General features: G+C 42.3%; 2 protein-coding genes and 1 long non-coding RNA gene across 4 annotated transcripts; 2 read left to right on the plus strand and 1 right to left on the minus strand.

The window, feature by feature from the left end:
• The first annotated feature begins 2,413 nt into the window (after positions 1-2,413).
• LOC120108853 (protein NRT1/ PTR FAMILY 8.1-like) lies at positions 2,414-7,410 on the plus strand. The gene is given in 7 exon segments (XM_039122585.1): positions 2,414-2,660; positions 4,341-4,502; positions 4,611-4,828; positions 4,907-5,224; positions 5,226-5,458; positions 6,439-6,658; positions 6,660-7,410. Coding segments are annotated over 6 exon segments (1,725 nt in total). The 5' UTR covers positions 2,414-2,660; positions 4,341-4,390; the 3' UTR covers positions 7,284-7,410.
• Positions 7,411-7,825: 415 nt separating this feature from the next.
• Positions 7,826-9,196, plus strand: LOC120108854. Its single transcript, XM_039122586.1, has 2 exons — positions 7,826-8,520; positions 8,631-9,196. The coding sequence occupies exons 1-2, from the start codon at positions 8,188-8,190 to the stop codon at positions 9,066-9,068; spliced, it is 771 nt and encodes a 256-aa protein (XP_038978514.1). The 5' UTR covers positions 7,826-8,187; the 3' UTR covers positions 9,069-9,196.
• LOC120108855 lies at positions 8,546-16,644 on the minus strand. Of its 2 annotated transcripts, none has more exons than XR_005510018.1 (5): positions 14,796-16,644; positions 14,571-14,711; positions 9,122-9,253; positions 8,892-9,026; positions 8,546-8,793 (listed from the first exon to the last, which is right to left on the minus strand). It is a non-coding gene; the product is annotated as an uncharacterized LOC120108855 (long non-coding RNA). The 2 variants fall into 2 exon arrangements; XR_005510017.1 differs by having other exon boundaries at positions 9,122-9,390.
• Positions 16,645-19,304: the final 2,660 nt, after the last annotated feature.

Below are 19,304 nucleotides of genomic sequence, written 5' to 3' on the forward strand. Positions count from 1 at the left end.
TATTAAAAAAAATAAAATACAACAAATTTTGAAATGCTCTAAACAAACGAAGCCAAAATAGTATTTTTTTCAACCAAAAGATAAAAGCGCCGGCACTCCGATCCACATTCCGGGAAAGCTCAAAACTAGTCATGGTCCGGTGTTTGTCCCCCGTGAACGCAAGAAGTGGGACGATATGGGATGGGTCCATGACCTGGCCAAGTGCTTTGTAATTTTTTTTCCCCGAAACCAAGATTTCAATTGTCAGTGTTATAAGCGTTACAATGGCGATTAGAACGTTTTTGGTACTCATGTTATGTTAGACGTGTAATAAGGATGGGAAAAAGATTGCTTTCATGGTGAAGTGAGTACTCTTTCTTCTTCTTTTTTTTTTCTTTTTATCTCTTTTTTTAAAATAGTAATTTACACCCTGCCAAATTAGAAAGTAAAAAGAACAAAAAAAAAAAAAAGGTCTACTGCGGATGTCCAAAAAATCTTCTCGGAGTCCCGGACGACAAAGAAGTCGATCCAGTCTGTTGTCCTATTCGTCTTTTTGAACACATATGCTGCCTAAATATCGCTCATCTTCTGAGCCAGTCTACGCATATATCGGATGAGAGGATGACCATAATCATATCTATCTACTTTCTGGATCCAATTGATCACTAAAGATAATTTCTCTTGAGATATATTTGCTCGGCACTAAATATCTATCTCGTATAAGATAAATTATTATAAGCTGCTCGAAGCTCTACCGGAACCGGCCCTGCCGCATCTATCGCTGTCGCTACCTTGCATTGAGCCGCGTGTTCAGCGATAGATAGTCGACGTCAGCGTCCCCTCCCTTCCGCCATCCCGTTGCCAACCGCTATCGGTTCCGTTGGTTTTTCATCTTAAACCAAGAGAATCTCCGAGAGTCGACCGGGCCCCAGAACCAGAAGCCAGCAGGCACGATACCCGCACATAGAGTGAAGTAACAAGTCACCGGTCTGGTTAGAGACTCTATATAATTTTAGGATAGACGCAGTGGCGTTTTGGACTTTTGGCTCGATTACGCGTTACCATATCAGCTCTGGGGGAAGGAAGGGAGAAGGCTCGAGCGGATGCGAAGGAATTCGCTCTCATGGAGGATGTGGGAATTCTGAATCTGGTAGGGGATTTGAATTTTTCTCTCTCAAAAAAAATTTATGCATACTTTCCAGCTTTACTTTCCTATGGCTTCTATTTCCTTTTTTTTCTAGCGTCATTTTGCCCTTTGTTTCCAAATCAGGAGAGTAATTGGAGGCTGCGGTCGGCCCTTTCGAATCGTAACGAGCCTTGAAGGTTCTATTGTCAGGAAGATTTGGAATAAATTTAGTAACTGGACAGCTAATACTTTCCATTCCGCTTCACAGGCATCACCTTTCGGCCTTGATATGTCCTGATCGCTCCTCTTTGCATCCGCATATTCGCGTAGGGGAGCAGTAGGGAAAAGTAGTGTTCTCTCCGATTCTGTTTCGCCAGTGGTGATCCTTTGAAAGGTAAGCTGTAGAAAGCCTCCTCCCTCTTGCTTTGCAGCATGCAGCTCTTGCGCTCCAGGTTTGATTTTGTTCACTTTTTTCTTTTTTGTGTGTGTGTGTGTGTGTGTGTGTGTTTGTGTGTGGAATTGCATTTACATTAGAAACTTTCGTTCTGGTTTTCTATATTATCCTTTAAGAATTTTACAGTATTCTCTTCTTGATTTGGGAATCGAACCCCTTTTTCATCATTCTTCAAGATCATTATTCATCAGAGCGTTTTGTTCGCTAATGATTGTTGGAAGGAATAAATATCTCGATGTGGCGTACTTTTGTCCTCTTCCTGCTTTCTTTTGCATACTTTTCTGCGGCCTTATTCGCACCTTTTGCCCATTATTTTATTTCATCATGATCCGGATGGCCCGTTGAATATTATACGACAACGGAGATGAGATTTCAGGTTTAATAATAATAATAATAATAATAATTCTAAGCCCAGCCCTCGGTTTTCCCTTGGACTTTGCTTCCGTCGCGTGACGTGTGGGTCTTGCTCGCGTCCACGCTTCTCGGGAGAGGAAGGCAGATCTCCTAGCGCCTACCCATCATGGGCTGGAAGTAGAGAACGAGGCCCCAATACGCAGCCTGATAACATTGTGGCCACAACGCCAATTTAGCCCCCGTCAGTTTTTTGGGTACATGGACGGCCATTGGGCTCTCCGCTGGGACAAATCACCTACCCAAATCGAAACCCAGGTTCCTCGGGGGTTGCATTTTCTTGGCTGGCTCGCGTAGAAAATCGGCAATTTGGTGTTCAGCTGGCCCACGATTCCTTCCGGAGTCGTAATCCTCCGGGGAATCGAACCGTATTCCTTGCTAAATTAGAATATACAGTTACAACCGCCTTTTTCCCAGGATTCATCGAATCCATGAGTCCTCTCCTCGCGCGACGGATCCCTATTCCCTGTGCCTACCTACCGCTTCACCACGCGCTCCTTGATAAAAGGACTCGTTAGTGGGAATGCGCGGTCCCAGCTCTTCCTTCCCAGTATTGTTAGTTCCGAAATAAAAACAAAAAAATCTTCCCCACCCCGGAATCTTATCCACGAGATCCCTGATAATATATCAGCGCATATCAACAGAGCGATTTGATCTGATCTCGAGTTAGTTCTTAATTTCTTCAGGGAGGTAAGTTTGGACATAAACTTGTTCTATCCTCCTTCAAAGTCGCTTGGTATTTTTTTCGGTGTTATGCATCTTCGTCTTGCGTCGTTTATTTCTTGCCTTGATATCTTGATTTCAGGATATTTTTTTCCCCTTTTGGAAGGAGGTGGTCAGCTTTTTCTCATATGTTAATTCTTTGTTCGTCTTGATTTGGTTTTCCGTAAAATTAAAAACTTTGGACTGCGTATGATCTGTGATTCTTTGCCATGCACCAGTTCATAGGCTACCTTTACTTTGCTGCAATCTCATTAAGTTTCCATTACTTCGATTACCAGCTTGCTACGATAGGTTTTTTCTTGTAAAAATAGGTTCGGCAGTTCAACCCCTCTGCTTTAGGCCAGCAATTTAAATAACGATTTGCGGTGTAGCCTTTCATCAAAGAAAATTAGTTGTTTTCGTTTTATGGATTTAATGGCAATCAAAATATAGAGTTTCTTTGAAAATCTCTTGACGTAATTCAGTCTTACCGACGGCTATAAAGTTTTTATTCCTTGAGTTACATCCTTCTGCTGGGTATATATGGATCCGTGTTCATTGATTTCAGAACTTTTGCTTGTGATTTAATGCAGGCATAAGTAGCATAGTTTCCTCATGAAATTAGCCTTGTTACAGTTTTATGAATGCATAGTTCTATCCCTTAACAATTCGGAAATTACTGAAATAATGCCTTTTCAACAATCAATTTATTATTGATATTCCGTATATCAGAAGTTTTCTTTGCGTTAACATATGCATGTACCAGCCTATTAGAAGATGATACAAACTGATGCTCCATACTTAAGAATGTAGCAAATACACTTTTCACATTTGGAAACCATCAACTGTTAGCCTCATGACTCATTACAATTTCTAGAATTTTAGAATCCTCACTGACAAAACTGTTAAGACATCAAATAGTTGTTTGGTTTTTTTTAATTGGAAAAGGAAGCAGCCAGCAGCGACACGCCAATTTTATTTAAAGGAATCAGATATTTACAAACAGAGAGAAGAACAGAAGAATGTACAGGGGAAGACTAGATTCCTCAACTGTTGCTGGTGTCTCGGCTGTTTTTCCTGTACATAAACAGTCCCAGCCACAGAATGTGTGGATTACCTGGATAAATGGATCGGTTTCTTCGAAGAAGAATTTTCTCATTCCTTTCTCTCCATATCTCCTAACAAACAGCTGCAAGAAGCTGATTGCCTGCTCTTCCACCCAATCTTTGTCGATGTCTGACTTCCATTGTGTCCATAATTCATGAAGGTTCGCTGGCCACCCCCTTAAAGTCAACTGGGTTATGGTGGACCAAATGCTTTTTAGAGAATGGACACCTCATGAACAAGTGATTAACCGACTCAGTGCTATTACCACATAAAGAACATCCGATATTACCAGTCCAACCGTTCTCTGCTAAAATTTTGCCTGTGTGGAGTTTATTCCTTAGTGCAAGCCACAGAAAAACTCTAATTTTCTCGGACACCAAATAGTTGTTGTTTCTGTTTTATTTACTTGAGTGTTTATTGCACTTTTTGTAGTTTATTGATAAATCATGCTATGTTAATCTTGTTTGTTTTTGTTATGCGACCACTGTGGTTTTTAATGCAATTTCCATGTAGGCTCACTTGGTTCTTTACTACATTGACATCATGGATGCTGAATTGTAGGTGAAATAGTGAGAAAAACCACTCTAGGTAATATCTGAACTGCCAAAACCATGAGGGAAGCAGCTGAAGATAAGTACACAAAAGATGGGACGACAGATATTCGTGGAAACCCTGCTGTGAAGAAGGATACTGGGAATTGGAGGGCGTGCCCCTACATTCTTGGTATATCTTAAGTCCTTGTGCCATGTATTATAAAGATAACTTATTTTATGTTCCTTTTCTCTTTCGCATCATCATCTAAATACCAATGTTTTTTTAATCACTTTGCAGCAAATGAATGCTGTGAAAGATTGGCATATTATGGGATGAGCACCAATCTGGTAAACTACATGAAGGACCGTCTCCACCAAAACAATACTACAGCAGCAAATAATGTCACTAACTGGTCAGGCACATGCTATATCATGCCTTTGCTTGGGGCTTTTTTGGCCGATGCCTACCTTGGACGATATTGGACGATTGCCAGTTTCATGATAGTTTATATCAGTGTAAGAAAGTTGAACCCTCCAATCTATTCTTCACTTGAACCCTCAAACATAAAAACTGATCTTCTACCTTGATTGCAGGGTTTGACATTATTGACTATGACATCATCTGTCAAAGGGCTGAAACCTTCTTGCGATAATGGTGTCTGCGATCCAACAAATGCTCAGACTGCGGTGGTCTTTATAGCACTCTATCTCATTGCATTAGGTACTGGAGGAATCAAGCCCTGTGTCTCCTCCTTTGGGGCTGACCAATTTGATGAATCAGATGAATCTGAGAAGAAAAGAAAGAGCTCCTTTTTCAATTGGTTCTACTTCTCAATCAACATTGGGGCCCTGGTTGCTTCCTCAGTGCTGGTCTGGATACAAAACAATGTAGGATGGGGCTGGGGCTTTGGAAATCCCAGCAGTGGTAATGGCTATTGCGGTTGTGAGCTTCTTCTTGGGCACAGCATTATACAGACACCAGAAACCTGGAGGAAGCCCCCTTACACGCATTGCCCAGGTTGTTGTGGCATCTTTTAGGAAATATGGAGTGAACCTACCCCATGACAAATCTTCACTGTATGAGATTTCAGAGAAGGAATCTGTGATACAAGGTAGCCGTAAGCTTGAGCACACGGACCAGTTTAAGTAAGTTTACTGAAACAAGCCTATTTATTGTGGATTTCTTACATCCTATGTAGGTTAGCCACATTTACAAGTGCTGCATCCATCCTTTTGACTTAGGATCCCTCCTATCTCCTTGGGTTTGGCTTTGTGAATTCTTCTTGGCATTCCTTCCAATTAAGGGTTGCGTCCTCTATCAAGGCAATTATCAAATAGTTTCTTATGAGTAAAATTCTTTTTTCTTTCCAGGCTTCTAGATTTTCCAATCTATCTCCATTTACTTATTACACATAAATATTTCCTTCTTTTCTGGGTAGTTGGAAAGCTGGTTCGCATTAGACTCTTTAACATACATTTTTGATGACTGATTGAATGACAAAAGGCACAGTCATTACTTAATTTCTTGGTTATGATGAGATTGGTCGTAATTGCATTTCTATTTAAGGCATAGATTGGGCTTATTTGGGGTAGTGTCGCATTTGGTCTTTTGAGTTTGATGACTCTTGTATTTTATGTGAGACTAGGTTAATAAAATCATTTTCTGCATCGATCATCATCAAATTCACACATGGAAGATTTATTGTTTCATTGTTTGGAGACACTTCAGTTTGATAATTTGAAAAAGGAAAAAGAAAAAGAAACTCAGTAAGATATAATTTGCATTTTCCTATAGAAAAAATAATATTTCTGAATTGTTGACTCCTTACCTAGTCAAATTCAGAGAGCAAGGAGCATGCACAATAATACAACTGATGCAGGTACCTTTTTTTCATGCCAGGATTTTTTCCCCTGGAAGTTTTAGAAGAATGTAATTTTCTAGCAGAAAAACTAGTTTAGGATGGAAATATATGACTGCTTATTGAGTGGAATGGCAAGAAACAAACGGTGCCTTGTGTGTGAAACCTCTTGAAACTTTTGCGCGTGTTTGAGCTGATTTAAGTAAAATTCTGTATACATGTTCGAGGTGCACCTGTAATGCATCCTTGCTTATACGTTTTTCTCAGATTCCTTGACAAGGCAGCTGTGGTGACTCAAGATGACAAGATGAAGGATCCAGTGGACCCATGGAGGCTCTGCACAGTCACCCAAGTGGAGGAGCTCAAGAGCGTGGTGCGAATTCTTCCTATATGGGCCACCGGCATCATCTTTTCTACTGTCTATAGCCAGATGAGCACCATGTTTGTTCTCCAAGGCAATACTCTGGATCCCCACATGGGTCCCCATTTTCAAGATCCCATCTGCTTCGCTCTCCATCTTCGACACAATCAGTGTTATTGTCTGGGTTCCAATCTATGATCGCGTTATAGTCTCAGTGGCTCGCAAGCTCACCGGTCACGAGCGGGGCTTTACTCAGCTGACACGGATGGGCATCGGCCTGGCCATCTCCATATTTTCCATGTTGGCTGCTGGGATTCTGGAGGTGGTGAGGCTCCGCATTGTAGGAAGGGATGGTTTATATGACTATGATGGCTATGTGCCCATGTCTATATTCTGGCAGATCCCGCAGTACTTCATCATTGGGGCCGCGGAGGTGTTCACCTTTATCGGTCAGTTGGAGTTCTTCTATGATCAGGCACCTGATGCCATGAGGAGCTTGCTGTCTGCGCTCTCGCTTACCACAGTGTCACTTGGTAACTACTTGAGCACGCTGCTTGTCACGATCGTCACAGACATTACCACCAAGAATGGGAGGCTTGGATGGATTCCTGAGAATCTTAACCGCGGCCACCTTGATTACTTCTTTTGGCTCCTGGCCATACTCAGCCTTCTGAACTTTGGAGTCTACCTCTGGATCGCCAAGTGGTACACTTACAAGAAGACAACAGATAAAGACTTTGAATCACAGTAACCATTGAAGGAGCACATTTGCCTTAGGAGATGCGCAAGTTTGGGCTAATGTGTGGTAAAGAGGTCTTTTGCATTTCTAGCTGCTTTTAGTGCTTCGGATTGGATTGGATTGGATGTTCGGTGTAACTTGTAAATTTGTCAAGAAAACTGCTTGCAGTTTACTTAAATCGTTACGTGCAGCTCTCCTGATAATGGATTATATCTCGATGGTTTGTCGTAGTGATATGTACACGTCAGAATTCATCAAAAAGAAAGGCCTATGTTCTTTGAAGCAATCTATGGGAAATAACTCCATGGCCATCTATATTCTCTTTAAAGGGTTCCATTACCAAATTCCTTTATTTGTTGCCTGATGAAATGTATTTTTCAAGAATGGCCTAATGTACTGTTCTTAATATACGCACTGCTGGATTACTAGTTACTCAGCTGGGCTTACATAAATTGTCTCAGTGTCGGTTGGATCATTCCAGCCCAGAATGACAGATGCTGTCATGTTAAACAGAAGATTTTAACGGACAAGTAAACAAAAAATAACTCTGGTTCGCAAAATTTTACAATAATAATAAAAAAAAAACTTGCTGACGTGGAGAACTCTGGGAACATCATCCAGTTGACAGAACAACAATGGCGAAAAGTCAAAAGGATTTGACGAGAAAACATTATTTTCCCACTGATCACCATCGATACCCAAGATTTATTTAAAAACAACAGGGCAAAATGGTAACATGATGTTCACTCCACTCTTTTTAAAATAAAACTAAAAAAGGCGATGGATAACTCGATGTCAACACACGAGAGGTCGCGAAATATCTTCCTCTCGCCACCTCGTCTCTCTTCTCCGCAGCGCAGGCGTATCCACAGAATTACAAAGAGATCTCCTCCTCCTCCTGCATCATATAGAAGATATGAACACCCTTAAGGCCATTCAAACATCCTTCCCTCCACCAAACCAATCTTTTGCTCATGGAAAAATAACTGCGAGCAGGAGGCAGAGATTAATCCTCTGTTTCTGCAATTCGAAGGAAGCTGGATCTGGCTCCTCCTCCCCATCCGAAGGAGACAAGCGAAAGCAGGAACTGCTTGCGCGAATTGCTATGCTTCAAGCCCAAAAGGTTCGCCTCACCGACTTCCTCGATGAGCGTTCTGCATATCTGACTCAGTTCGCTGAGGATGCCACTGCCGAGTTCGACAAAATCGGAGAGAATGCACTGAAAGAACTTGATGAAGCCAGTTCCAGGGTCTGCTTGTAACTTAATACGAAGCTTTTTTTTTTTTTCTTGCATTCGAAGTGCATGACAGCATCTGCTATCCCTCCTCCAAATAACAGTGATTTTTTCTGATGTAGCAGATCATGGAGAACCTGGAGAATCGGATGCAGGCTTTTGAAGAAACCGCAGAAATTAGCAAACAGGAGATTGAAAAGAACGAGAGGATCTTGGAGGACTTTGAGGACAAGATCGAGCGGGACCGAAATGAAGGCCTGTTCTTCAAGAACCTGCGGGAAAAGGCACCTCCAGGGAAAGCAGAAGCAGAAGCTAAGTTGGAAGGGCAAAAGATCAGAGAAGTCACAAAGGAGAGTGCAGGATCAAAGATTCGGAGAAATATTTACCTTGCCCTCATGTCATTGCTACTCGTCACAATAGGAAATGCTGTGCTCGCTACTCCTGAGGTGGAATGGAGGAAAGTTGCAGCATTGGGCTTGATATTTTTTGGCCTGCTTGCTCAGTACATTTACGAGCAGAGCCTGTCATCAACAACAGAGAAAACGGATAAGAACAAAGAGTAGAAGTCATATACTAGTAGAAATCCTCTCCCCTTTTTGGCAAATAGAGGTCTTACCGAGTATTGTCTGTTCTGTATATTCTCAGGAATCTTGCGGAAGCAATCCACTTTGTTCCTGTTTTTGCAAATTCAGACCACTTTTTTTTTTTTCTCCCGCAAATGATGGATGCCCCTAACCCACAGGTAATACTACAGCAAATAAATGGGTATGTCAAGCCCCACAAATAGCTCCATTCAATATGAAAACTGCGTGCATCCAACTCTGCTATAAAAACCACGTGCATCCAGGTCTACTAAAACATGCAATTCAACTGTATCCACTGGTCCTGGGGCAAAAGCATCTAACGTTCTTAGAATTGGGTCCTCCTTGAAATTAGAAAGAAAGAAAATAAATAAATAAAACAGTACTGTCCCGAAGTGCAAATAGAAAAAAACAAAGAAGCAAAGCAAAGTAAGAAGTTGCATTTTTCTGGTTTATTTCAAGGCCTGGGCAATCCGTTGTTAGTGGGTGGTTCAAAAATTCTTCAGTTTGCTGACATGACTATCATTTTCTCCAACGATGATAAGAACTGCATCTCTTCTTTGAACATCATCCTTTATGGCTCTGAAGATTATCCAGTTTAGCTATTAAATTTCAAAAAAGCTTTGTGCCGCCCATTGCTCTGGACGACCCTCAACCATTGCAGTGTGCAGCTTCCCTGAACAGTCCTCACTCCTCCTTGCACATTAAGTACCTTGGACCTCCTCTTAATGCCGGTAAACTCAAGAGAGCCGATTGGATGCCCCTCATCCACAAGATGGAATCTAGGCTAACTGGTTGGAAAGGAAAGTTCTTATCATTTGGGGGTAGGCTAGTCTTAGTAAATGCAGTCCTCTCTACTATGCCGCTTTTCTATGTGTCTCTCTTCAAACTACCAATAAGGATGGTCAAAAGAATTGATGGCCTATGGAGGGCCTTTCTTTGGAAAGGGACTGAAAAGGTCGATGGTTTGAACTGCAAAGTTAATTGGAAAAAAGGTTGCCTTGCAAAAACTAAAGGTGGGCTTAGTGTTAAAGACATCGAGGACTTTAATACTGCTCTATTAGCAATGGGGATGGAGATACCTCAAGGATGATCGGGCCCCTTGGAAAAGATTGTTATCTTGCTTCTATTTTAACAGGTGTAAACTTGCTGATTGTTGGAAGCCAAAGAGCAAATGCTCTGCTATCCTCAATGGCATACTCTCCTCTTTGCAACCATTCTGGAATAGGTCTTCTTTTGTTGTGGGGAATGGGTTGAAAGTACTCTTTCGAAAGCACAAATGGATCCAGGATTTGCATTTGAGGGCCTTATTACCCAGCCTCTATCAGATACCTAGACTCAAATCCGGGTATGTGGCTCAAATCTTCAATGACATCCAATTCTTGGCACTTCCAATGTGGCGCTTCTCTTTCGACTAAGGCCGCAGCTGAACTGCAGCAATTGTCTAGCCTCCTTCATGGAGTTCTGCTGGATCCAAACCAATCAGATGATATCTCATGGTCCCTTACCGCCACTGGTTTTTTGGGCGATAATGAATACAGAAGTTGCGGTCAATAAGGTAGGGATCATCAAAACACCGAACCATCCAATGTAAAGACGGTTTTCAGTGCTGGTTATCCAGTTGCAGAAGCGACCCCATAGGCTTGTACTTTCGCGTCTCTCTAAAATTGCAGTCATGGTAAGATCTTGGTTTATTCAATTTTCAAGAACTCCCAAGCACACGTATTAACTAGAAATGAGATAGATAATAGAAGGCTTGTTATTTAACAGCCCTCTAGTCCTAGAATCACTACCTCTTTAAACCTCTGATGAGAAAGTCGTAGGCGAAAGCGGGCCTTTCACCCATACGAATGAAAAATGAGAGAGCCTACTTATCCATTTCGAGATAGGAGAGGAGATGGAAGCCACTCGACTATAAGGAGAGGAGATGGAAGCCACTCGACTATAAGGACTTTTTGTTGGGGATAGAGGGACGTCGAACCCTCACGATTTCTAAAGTCGACGGATTTTCCTCTTACTATAAATAAAATTAATATTCCCGCGCGCGGCACACGAACTATGACTATCTGAAAAGACTAAAGAGGAAAATCAAGTCGACTTTATTTATAGTAAAGGCGATAGAGAGAGAGGGATCAGGATCCGGAGAAGAGAGAATCGATGAGGACTTTCACTCCCTTTCAGTTTGTCTCTGTCCGCTACCTTTTTTCTCAGAAGAAAGAGACAGAAGAAGAGGAACAGAGAGAGAGGGCAGCAAAGCCGAGGCACAAGCCAAAGAAAGAGGAGCGGCAGGTGGCTGGCAGCAGGAGAAGCGCTTACCAGGTGGCAGAAAAAGAGGTGGTTTTGCGGTATATCAAATCGAATCGATTCGTTCTGAAGAGAAATAGGAAGATCATGGAATCGCCGTCTCAAGGGGATCTCAAATGCACTTTTCCGGTAGAAGAAGAGTAGCAAGATCACGGAGGTTAGGCGGTATAGTTAGGCTCAAAAGTCATGCGAATTCAGCCGCTTTATCGCGTTAAAAAGTTGCATTGCAGAGAAAAATCCTGTGCTGAGCTAAAAAAAAAAGTGAAAGGAAGGTGGTGGGGTGAAAAGCACTCCGAATCGCTTTTCTTGTTAAGTGAGAAAAAACATGGCTGGAAAAAAGTGGCTGGAGAAAAAAGGGCTAAGCGTGTTTCCGAGCTATGATCTGTTGAGTTGATCGATGAATAGAACCCCTCTCTATTTGGTTAAAAAAAGTCGATTATCTCACGTTTTTGTGTATGACTTTTAACATATCATGATGAACAGAACACTAAGTGTGCCAGCGAAGTCAGTCTGAGACTTTCCTCGTACGTAGACAGTAAAAAGAGCCGGGATCTTCCTCAAATGAGCTAGGACGTTGTCATCCACGCCGCTGCTATTCTTTTTAGGTGGAGTTGGAGCTGGAGCTTGCTCAGACTGTTCTGGGAAATGGCCAATCTGTCTACAGATAGGCGCCTGCTGTGGCAGCAATTAATTAATCTCCGCCTTAGCATACAAGGACCATGGCTCGCAGCGGGTGATTTTCATACTGTCAGAACCGTCGGTGAAAAAATGGGATGGATGTGAATCTTTCTGTGGTGTATGGATCTAATAGTTAGGTGTTTATGGCTTTCTCAACTCAAGGGGGATCAATTGGGACCTTGCTCCTATGGTTTGGAAACTCAAAATCTGACTAAAAGTTAGGTGTTTCTTTTGGATGGCACTCATTCACAACCTAAACACTAGGGAAAACTTATTGAAAAGAACGGGTAAGTCCCTTGGTGGCTGTCCATGTTGCTCTGATCCTTCAGAAACCACCAGTCATCTCTTCCTATCTTGTTACTTTGCCTCTGAAATGTGGAGCATTCTTAGCTTGAATGTCCCTTGACCAAATGCTGATCTAAAGGACTGATGTATTCTCAAGAGACACTCATTCTGCTGCACTCATGCTAATTGTGGCCTTTCTTTGGTGCTGCCGGAAGGAACAAAATAATCGAATCTTTTTGAATCGATGTTCCTTACCTTCATCCATCGTCTTCGCTGCTATCAGTTTGGTTAACAGCTGGTTTATTCTCTTTGATCATAACACCCTTCTTGGTTTTGGCAAGCTGTGGAAACGTTTGAAGAAGATTAGAGAATTAGGTGTTTCCTCTTCAGATGAGCAGGTATGATGCCTTCTTTCTGCCGCTGCTGGTTTCTGGCTATGTGTGACTCGTTTAATGAGATAAAGCCCTGCTATTCTGCTCTTCCTTTGGTTCAGTTCTCACAAAAGGAGATCATGGAATCTCAAGCAATGGGATGATCCCAGGATCTTACTATGCTGTATGAGCTACTTTGTCAGGCTTCTCCTGAGCCTGCGTCTTTCTTTTTCTCCTTCTGCTCTTTACCATGCTTATTGTTTTAAGCTTTCTTGATACCAGTTCTGTAGCTCGATTGGATCTATTCCTTCTTCTTTTTTACTGTAAATTCCCTCTTCAGTAATCCTGGATGCATCTAAAACTTCTCTTCTTCATTAATAAAATTTCAGGTGACTAATGCAGCTTACTGCCCATTAGTCTCCTTTATCCTCAAAAAAAAAAAGAAAGAAAAAATAAAGAAGCCTGTTTTTGCAAAATCCCCAAATTTCTATAATCAAATCGTCCTAAGAAAGACAAAGACAAATACCACGTCCAATTCTTGCAACTGAGGTTTGATACACACAAGCTAGCCTTGCTTTTGCATCAAGATAAAATTTTGGCAATATTCTCCATTGCCAAAATTGAGTAACTAAGACACCTGATGCGGTATAACATGTCCAGAGAAGCTCTCCCAAGTATTGAGCAGCAAAGAAGACGATCCAGTCCGCCGCCTTGTTCGCCTCATGGAACACATGTATGGCCTAAAAAGAACCACAACCTCTCACCATCCTGCGAATGTCACTGATCAGCGGATGTCCGCCCCTTCAAGGGAGATGCAATCCGCCCCTAACACCTGTTTAATGTAGATAATGCCCTCTTATACTGTCCTGAGTTCCGCTCCTATAGTTGTCATGTCAAAGGTGTGGCGCCCTCCAACTGCAATCAATCTGGAGTCATGACCCCACTGCATCCTATATTTTCAAACAGAGGTTGAGATGCAAATTATGGATTATTTCCACTGCTTAGGCTTATGCTCTTTAGTCTATGATGGCTGAGTTTGATTGCTTCTGACAAATGAGAGGGATGATACTGTTTAGCGGGAAAAAAAAGGGTGCATGGGCGTTAAAGATCTGACAATGAGCTACACAAATAAGTGTCTTCACACCTCAATTCTAACTAGCACGTCTACTATGCTATTTGCTGATGTGAAGGAGACGTATATGAACCATACCCCTACCGAATGAATAGTCCTGAGCTCTTAATTGAGACCAGTGAATCATCCAGAGTCCCCATACCATTTACCTGTGATCAGCCTGTCATTCAACTACTTGGTTCTCTTAAGACTTGACACCAACTTTGAGTCCCCACAGGGCTACCGATGACAACAAAGATCTCCGCTGTGAATGAAATGATAGGAATACCTTGTACTAGAGAGAGAGAAGCATAATGTTACTTATTTTCTCCTTTCATTTTTAATCTAGCTTTTCAAGACTTTTTCTATCTTGCAGCCAGCAAGCGTACAGGAATATGCACATGCACACAAGCACACAACACATAGCAGCACCTCTGCGCTCCTTCCCACACGCATTGCAAAATAGTACTCATATCACAAGTAAAAGCTAGATAACACATCCTAAGGAACCAAACAGATGAAAATACAGCCCAAAAACAATACGACCAAGTAGCATTAACAAACTTAAGGACGAATATCAATCTGTGCAGGAAACTCATAACATGAGAAATTGTTGTGTTCCACAAAAATGGACAAGTAGTTAACAAGCAAAGCCTTCAACATGAGCCCATTTCGATTGCGGATTTTGTAAAATAACTCCACAAAATGACACATAAGATTTCAAAGTAAACATACCTTCGGTGCTTAAAAGGATATAATGTCCTTCAAATAATCAGTTATCTTCCTGGTCCGTATTATCAGCAATTTTCAATCACGAAGTCCCAGAGTATTAGCACAACATGCATGCAAAGAACACAATGCCACACTAAAGTGTTTCTGCATGATGATACATGTAAAGGGATGTGACCAATCAAATAGGGGTAATACCAAGTTAAATGGAGAGAAAGAGAGAAACCTCACCTTGCACTAGATCTTCGTAGTGATCATGTTGGAACTGGTCAGCTGCCGATGATTGCCTTACCTAGTATACACCAGGTAATGGAAGTTGGAATAATGCCACAACACAAGGCATCATCCAATAACTTGACTGTTTTGGATATCTTATTATAAGAACAAAGACCTTTAAACATTATGTCATAAGAAATGATATCTGGTTCCAATCCAGCCTCTAACATCTGGACCTGTACATCTGATGCCCTTTCACAGTCACCAACTCGATAAAGTCCATCCATAAGCACGTTGTGTCTCACTAGATTTTAAGTGCACTTTTTCTGTTTCATCTCCAAGCAAACATGCAGGGCTTCTTCCACTTTCCCTGTAGAGCAAAGGCCATTGAAAGAATGTTGTGCATGATGACACCGGCTTGGAAACCATTGTCAAGAACTTGGTTCCAAATGTCAAGAGCAACATCAATCTTGTCCATCCATTAAACAGCTGTATGTCACCACGTCAGGTTTGAAAACTTTTTCCATCATTTCTCTTGCTAAGCTAGAAGCCTCCCGGAACCTCACCACTTTACACTATCAATCTGTAAGTGTGAAGTATGTTACAATAGTAGGAGTGCAACTATTGCTGACCATCCCCTTGAAAACCTGGATGGTGTCAACAATCTTAGATGCTCGACAGAAACCACTGATCAGTGCATTTTATGTATGAGAATTTGATCGGCAGCCATGTTTAGCCATTTGATCACAAATGCAAATTGCTTCATCCAATCCCCCATCTTTGCACAATCTGTTAATTATTGAGGAGAACATGAAGTCATCTAAGTTTTTCTCTCCATCTTATTATGCCTCCTTCAAAATCCGCAATGCTTTGTTGATATAACCCTTTTTGCACAATTCAGGAATCAAAACACCATAAGTTACCAGGTCTGGAGGGCATGCATTAGCCCCCTGAAAGCTTCCCAAAGAGAAACTGCTTCATCTGCTTTGTCATTCTCATGCAGTCTCCTGATCGATGTGCTGTAACTGACAATTTTGGCAATTCCCTGCCTTCCCATCGACTCCCAGAGCGTCAACAACTCCTGTAGCCTCCCTGCTTTGCGGAGCCCATTTAGCAGAGAGTTACACGTGACAGCCAAATCCTGTCTTGATCATCTCTGCATAGAGGGGCGAGGCCCCCTCCACATTCCCTGACTCCAACAGGCCATGAATCAAAACTCCACAAGTGAATGAGCCCTCACCAGCATGACGGTATACATGGCAACATTTGGACTGACTGTGCTGTCCCTCACCAGCCTCTCCATGATCTCCATTCCCTTCAAGAACTCGCCTTTCTTCAAAAACCCTAGTAATCAGAAAATTATAGAACATCACATCGGGCGTCACATTTTTATCGCACATTTCGTCGAACAGTTTGAGGGCGTCGTCCAAGTCGCTGGATCAAGCAGCCTCCGGTCACAGAGGCCTCGGGTGAGAATGTTGTAGCTCTGGAGGTTAGAAGAAACGCGCGCGTGGCTATGGAATAAGGCGAAGAAGGACTCGGCCTGGTCCCAGTGGCGGCCCCGGACGAAGGCGTCGAGGAGGGCGTTGTGGGAGCGAACACCAGGCTTGCAGCGGAAGATGGACGGAAGTGACTGGAAAGTCGCGAGGGCGCGGAGAAGACCTTGAGGGTGACGAGAGATCGGTCTCGGAGAAGCGATGGCGGGTGTGGGAGCGGAGGAAGCGAAGAAGGCGGAGGGAGGAGGGCGGGGGCGGACGAGGAGAGGCGGTGACGGGATCCTTCTCGTCTTTGAGCGGGGGATCCGTCTCGTTTGTTTTAATGAGGAAGGCGGAAACCTTTGCATGGTTGCATGGTGCTGCGACGTTCCTTGTGCCGCGTAAGCCGAAGTGGGTGCTGTCCTAACTTTTAAGTTTACGATTTTATACATAAAATTTTAATACCGTGTAGGGATTGATGTGCAAAATTCGTTCCTAGTATTCGTCATCCTAAATCCTAGGAGCTCAGTATGCAACAAGTTCAACCCAAGTGACATTAAATCAAAAAAAAAAAACAAAACAATCATAGTTAAAGTATTCAATCAACAAAGTTTTTGACAATATATTTTAGCTAGCATATAGTTAATTGTTGCATCTAATTCAATAGCTGATTTTTTGTTCAATTATATGATAATCTACAACCAGGTCAAGCTCAAACCGGATGTCGAGATAAGCTTGAACCATGCTTGAATTGAGCTCAGCTCAATGAACTGACCCTCATTAGAATCGGATAAAAAATATGAACAAATTCACATATAACTCCTTGCAAAACATAAATATTATAATAATTTTCACAAAAAGAATTTATCTCCTCCGGCCACTAGATATATTATCATTGAAACAAAGCTTTTTAAGTCAAACTAATTTTGGTAATCAAAACTCATTAAGAAAATTTTACATGTATCTCCAATAGTTGGTATCATATATAAATTTTTATAGTTTTTAAACAAGTCATGTCATGTGCTATGAACTGTACTTCTACGGCACATGTTTCTGTTGGAGCCCCATATAACCACGAACAATTGTACCCTATCCATTAGAAAAGAGTGTTCTACACCAATACGTATATTGATTTTCTTTTAAAAGAGAAATAAAGAAGTTTACACCTGTCAAAATTGAGAGGATGTTTATCAAATTAGATAAATTAAAGTTTTCAAAGAAACCATCTTTTATATCGCATATTGCATGTGCCTAGCATCATTGAACATTTATATCATTTGAAAGTTATATAAATCCATGGCTGATTTATGTTTAAAGAATAATAAATGTACAACAATACAACTCCATCCAACTACACGAATAATAATTAGAAAAAAAGAGTAGGACTAGTCGTTGGAGCTTGGTTTGATACAAGCCATCCAATAAATGCAATAGGAGATGGAGCTATACATCATACAATTGGCCATCTCCTATCTTTTGCTTCTCAGGTGGTGGCGAATAATGCTGCTTGCATAGCGGGAGATTCTCGCCCGTAAGGCCGGACCTACTTTCCGCTCGAAGAAACCACTAATTAGCTAGTCGGACTAGTAGTAGGAGGTCAGACCATCAAAAACCCTTCAACTTCTTGCTATCCAATCAAAAAATTCAATGGTATTGGATGAGTCAGGTAAAGATATCGAACCATCTATTTAACCCCTAGACTTCTTTCCTCCAAAGAAAAATGGAACTGATTGAGCTATAATTATTCCTATTTTGTTTTTGAAAGACGATCTAGATTCATGGATTATCTATGATAGACAAGAAGAAAAAGAATTTCATAGGTATAAGAGTTTTTTTTTTTTGGTACATCGGTGACTCACATATGACGGACGTGAATGCGGCCAACAAAATCAGAAAGCAAAATGCTACAGAAAGACTCTAGCACCGATCTGCCACCCAATCTGCCACACTATTTGCCTCCCGGTAGACGTGCAAGGTCTGATGAGAGACGCACTCCTCCAATAATCTATGAAGCTGTCGGTATTGGAAACGTCCTCAGTTCCTCGATTCATTCCGTGGCGCGGTCGTGGAGCAGCGGTTGGTCATCAACTAAGCGGTCTCGACCCCGGATCCACTCGATCACCATGATCGAGTCTTCCTTGAGGAGGAGGCGATCCGCGCCCAGTATTCACCTCGCATAGGAGACACCCTCTCAAGTAGCTCGCAGCTCGGCGGACACTACTGATGAGTCAAAAATCCGCTGACCCCCTGCTGCTACTAGTTTGGCATCATGGTTCCTGATGACGAACCCCACACCGCCGCCTCGCCCATCCTCGATGATACTGCCATCGAAGTTCACCTTCAGGAAGCCAGGAGGCGGGAGCACCCAGGAGACATGTATAGTCCTAGACGTTGCAAGAGCAGAATGGGGCCCTATATGTCCCTGGCTAACTCAGAAGGTGATGCCTCAATGATGCCTGATATCTCCGCCACGTGCCTTAGCACTCGGGCTGCCACCGTCCTTGGTTGAAGGCCGCCTCCCTCGAAGACTCGGGCGTTCCTATCCAGCCAATAGTGATAGGCTAGGTTGGCAGCACGAGTCCCCATGTGCTCATGACCAGACCTCCGAGCCGAGGCCTCTAGGAACCGCAGGAACACCTCGGTGGATGCCCACATCTACCACTGGTCAGGGCGATCCAAAGCACACCTCCATATCTGATCTAGGAACCGCAGGAACATCCTCCTCCGCCGAGTATGTCATGCAAGCCGCAGGAATCCTCAGTCCTCGCCGCGCCAGCACACCACTGGTAGATAAACATCCTCATGCCACCTTTCAGCAATAAAAAAAAATAGAAGGTTGCATGGTGTGATAAATCTGCCTCGTTTCATAGATTCATTCGAAAGTGAAAGAAAAGACTAGAAATTAGGTTGTGCCCGATCCAGCAACGAATTGGGTACGAAATAAAATAAAACAAATGCTTCATTTGATAATCGATGAGGTGCTAGAACAATCGATGCTGCATATAGACAAAGAAGAAAGGGAAAAAGAAAGAGACCTTTAAGAGCACAT

The sequence above is a fragment of the Phoenix dactylifera genome, unplaced genomic scaffold (genome assembly GCF_009389715.1).
Source record: "Phoenix dactylifera cultivar Barhee BC4 unplaced genomic scaffold, palm_55x_up_171113_PBpolish2nd_filt_p 001592F, whole genome shotgun sequence".
In the NCBI taxonomy this organism is placed as follows: domain Eukaryota; kingdom Viridiplantae; phylum Streptophyta; class Magnoliopsida; order Arecales; family Arecaceae; genus Phoenix; species Phoenix dactylifera.